General features: G+C 51.7%; 1 protein-coding gene across 1 annotated transcript; it reads right to left on the bottom strand.

Annotated features, from left to right (window-relative positions):
- Window positions 1-1,171: 1,171 nt before the first annotated feature.
- LOC133002460 (probable G-protein coupled receptor 21) lies at window positions 1,172-2,239 on the bottom strand. The gene has a single exon (XM_061072287.1). It carries the CDS (start codon window positions 2,237-2,239, stop codon window positions 1,172-1,174), a length of 1,068 nt encoding a protein of 355 aa, XP_060928270.1.
- Window positions 2,240-3,345: the final 1,106 nt, after the last annotated feature.

The raw sequence follows: 3,345 nt of genomic DNA, 5'->3' as shown, positions 1-3,345 counted from the left end.
TCTTACACCCTTGCGGTCGGGGTCGTGGAGCACGGCGCCAGCTCCTCCCCCCCCACACTCCTCACCGGTCTGAGCAGCAGCAACGTCAAAGATTACAATGGAGTCAGTCTTTAAATCGGAGCCCGGTGGGTCCCAGGCAGACAGCAGCTTGATTCTCAACCCTGACGACGACTGCGTAACATTCAGGTGGTGATTGTCTTGCGATGTGACTTGTGATTTAAGTCACATCGAGATCCAGCTGAGATAAAAGAGCAACATCCCCGAGGCCGAGCGGAGAACAGCTGATAAACCTGAGGAGGAGATGCAGAGAGATTAAAACTCTCCCAAATAATTACACTTTGTTGTCTCATTGACGCGGATGCACCACCGCGTGCCGACAGGAGGACTTCCCGGGGCAGCAGCCGTCGTAGAAAGTAGAGTTAATTCTTAAGTCAATATTTCCATGCAAAATCCGAGACTGTGTAAATATACTTGAAGCTTCACACCAACACCCAGCTTCAAAGGAGAGGAATCCTTTGAATAAAACACACAAGCTCCAGAATAAACCTCAATCTTCTCTCTGGGAAATGAGCTTACAGTCTATCAGATACACATTTTTATCTCACACACACATTGAATGGCTGATTAACACCTGATATCAGTCACTCGTTCACACGTCAGTATCTTGGGGAAACAGATCAGTAGTCAGTTTCAAGTGTTAAACATTTTCTACCCTGGAAGAACCAAAACAATTTACAGATTTTGTTTTCATTCAGGCGTGAAAGGATCAAGATTCAAACTTTTTTTTGCATTTCAGTAAATTGCACAACACAAGTCGCACTGTGAATTCCTTTCCTTTTTTTTGCTTCTGGGAGTTCTTAAGTCAGTGCAGGAGTGTTCATTAAATCAATTTAATTAAATTACACAAATCCAATTTGCTATCAACAGCAAACGTCTATACTCTGTGTCATCAGTTTGTCATTGCTGCAGCATCACGCTGATGAGAATCCAAGATGAAACTTTACTTTTCCACACAATCAGCTTCTGACACAACCAACAGGCGTCTGCACGGGCACCTCTCCGTGCTCCATGCAGGAGGTCCTCAACACATTTCAATGCCAGGACCACAAACACCTTTGTCATGCTCTGCAATGCCTCCAAAGTGACCAAACCAAAAATTTGTTGTCAGGGATCATACTTTGCATCGAGGGTCTGGTCGCGGGCAGACGGGAGCCGGAGCTTTTTTGGCGGCGCAGCCGAGGCAGGACGGGAACAGAGGGCTGAAGAGGCGGCCGAGACCTTTCCGGAAGACACTGTTCGAGAGGCTGTAGATGAGACAGTTACAGAAGCTGTTGCTAATCGCCAACCACGTGGTTAGAAAGGACGCCACGTTATGGTGATACAGTCCAGCACTCTCCAAAAGGAAGTAGAGGATGTACGGCATCCACAGCACGTAGAAGACGCTGGTGATGCGGAACAGCACCATGGCGTAGCGTTTGTCCGGGCAGCCCTCGACCCGATCCCCTCGCTCGCCCTTGTCCCCCTCCTTCTGCGAGCAGAAGCGTGCGTGGCGCTGGGTGATCTCCTTAGTGTGCTGCCGGCAGATCCTGAATATACTCCCGTAGGTGAAGCACACGACGAGCGCTGCTGGCGCGTAGAGCAGCGCCAGGATGAAGGTGCTGAATCCCGGGTCCGTCTTCCAGGAGTCTGCGCACCATTGAAATATGTCCCCATGGTAGCCAGGCTTCCCCCAGCCGAAGAAGGATGGGAGGAAGATCAGAGCGGAGTAAACCCAGACCAGCACGATGCACACCCTCAGTCGGCAGGGTGTCACCAGCCTGGCGTACGACAATGGGCGGGTGATAGCGATGTAGCGGTCTACGCTAATGCACGCCAGGGATGCCATGGAAACACTCTTCAGCACCGAAACCATGTAGCCGAACGCCTTGCAGGTGAACTCCTCATTGAGGCCTCGGAGGTAGTGGAGGAGGGACAGCGAGGGCACCAGGCAGCTCACGCCCACCAGCAGGTCGGCGTACGCCATGGTCTGGATGAAGTGGCTGGTGGTGTGGTGGTGCAGCAGAGGGGCGCAGTGGAAGACGAAGATCACCACCAGGTTGCCGGCGATGATCAGCACAGTGAGGAACAGGATAACAACCACCTCCAGTACGCATGTATCCAGGCCATGGGAGTAACCCACAGCGCCCAGCAGGCAGAACACGGGAGAGCTGCTTTGGTTTGCATTAGAGGAAGCGTTCATGTTTGAACTAGAGGAGGGAAGGAGGAAGAGGAGGGGGGAGCAATTTCAGCTCAACTCAACCCTCATCCTGTTTTCTTAAGTCTCTTTTAATTCTGAAGTTGCTTGTCCCGTCCTCTGCTCCAGAAACAAAGCGTGCCTCCTGTTCTTAGATCAGCAGCTTGTCCTCCTCAGCGGGGAGAGAGCCCGTCCCTGAAGAAGCAGGAAGTCCATCCATGTGTGCAGAACACAGTCAGGCTCTGCTGCTGCTGGGGGGGGAATCTGTGCATGTGTGCAACCTGGAGAGACCAAAGAAATCCCCAATGTAGAACAAGAGATGCCAGTGTGATGCTGCAGTGCCGGTCCTCCTCACTTTGTAGCTGTTTATCATAACCCCCCCTGCACTGTAAAGCCTGAGGTAAGCACTCTGCTCCGGCACCAGAAGGAAACACAAGCATCCACCTCCACGCGTTGACTTCTGGTTGCAGCAAGGAGAAAGGGAGGGAAACACAAAGCTGGAATTTTCTGGCAGCCGCGATGTTAAAACTCCTTCATGCCGTCAGTGACGGCTGTCCGAGCAAACAAATGAAGGCAGTCCAAACAAACAGCGTCACATCTGGAGGGAGCAGCCGCAGCCACAGTCCATTGACAAGAATGACCACACACACTTACACTTTCACACATATATATAAACACAGCGTCTCCAGCAGCAAAAGTCCAAGAAACAGACGAGGCAAACATCCAGAGGTGATGGGTAACGTTCCTGAGGTCTCTGCTCTGTGGAGCTCCTTCAAGGCAGAGAGGCAACCGGCAGACTTTCAGTGAGAGAGAGAGGGAGAGAGGGAGAAAGAGTCAGATAGTCGAGGAGTTAACTGCCTGTCCTCTCTGCTGTAGTGGCATAGTGATGATGCAGCACTGCTGCTTCCCTCTCCTCCCCCTGCTCGCTCTCACTCCCTCGCTCACACACACACACACACACACACACACACACACACACACACACACACACACACACACACACACACACACACACACACACACACACACATGTTTCTGCCTTTCCCTGTTCTCCTTTCCCCCTCTTCTCTCTTTCTCTCTCACACACCCACTAAGTCTGACCACCCACCTCT

This window comes from Limanda limanda, chromosome 5, assembly GCF_963576545.1.
Source record: "Limanda limanda chromosome 5, fLimLim1.1, whole genome shotgun sequence".
NCBI classification, from domain to species: domain Eukaryota; kingdom Metazoa; phylum Chordata; class Actinopteri; order Pleuronectiformes; family Pleuronectidae; genus Limanda; species Limanda limanda.
The sequence above is the reverse complement of the archived record's forward strand: the minus strand, read 5'-3'. Positions and strand labels throughout refer to the sequence as shown.

What these genes read in the sequence shown, in the direction of transcription:
- LOC133002460 (XM_061072287.1), bottom strand. Translation starts at nt 2,239, where the DNA reads ATGAACGCTTCCTCTAATGCAAACCAAAGCAGCTCTCCCGTGTTCTGC.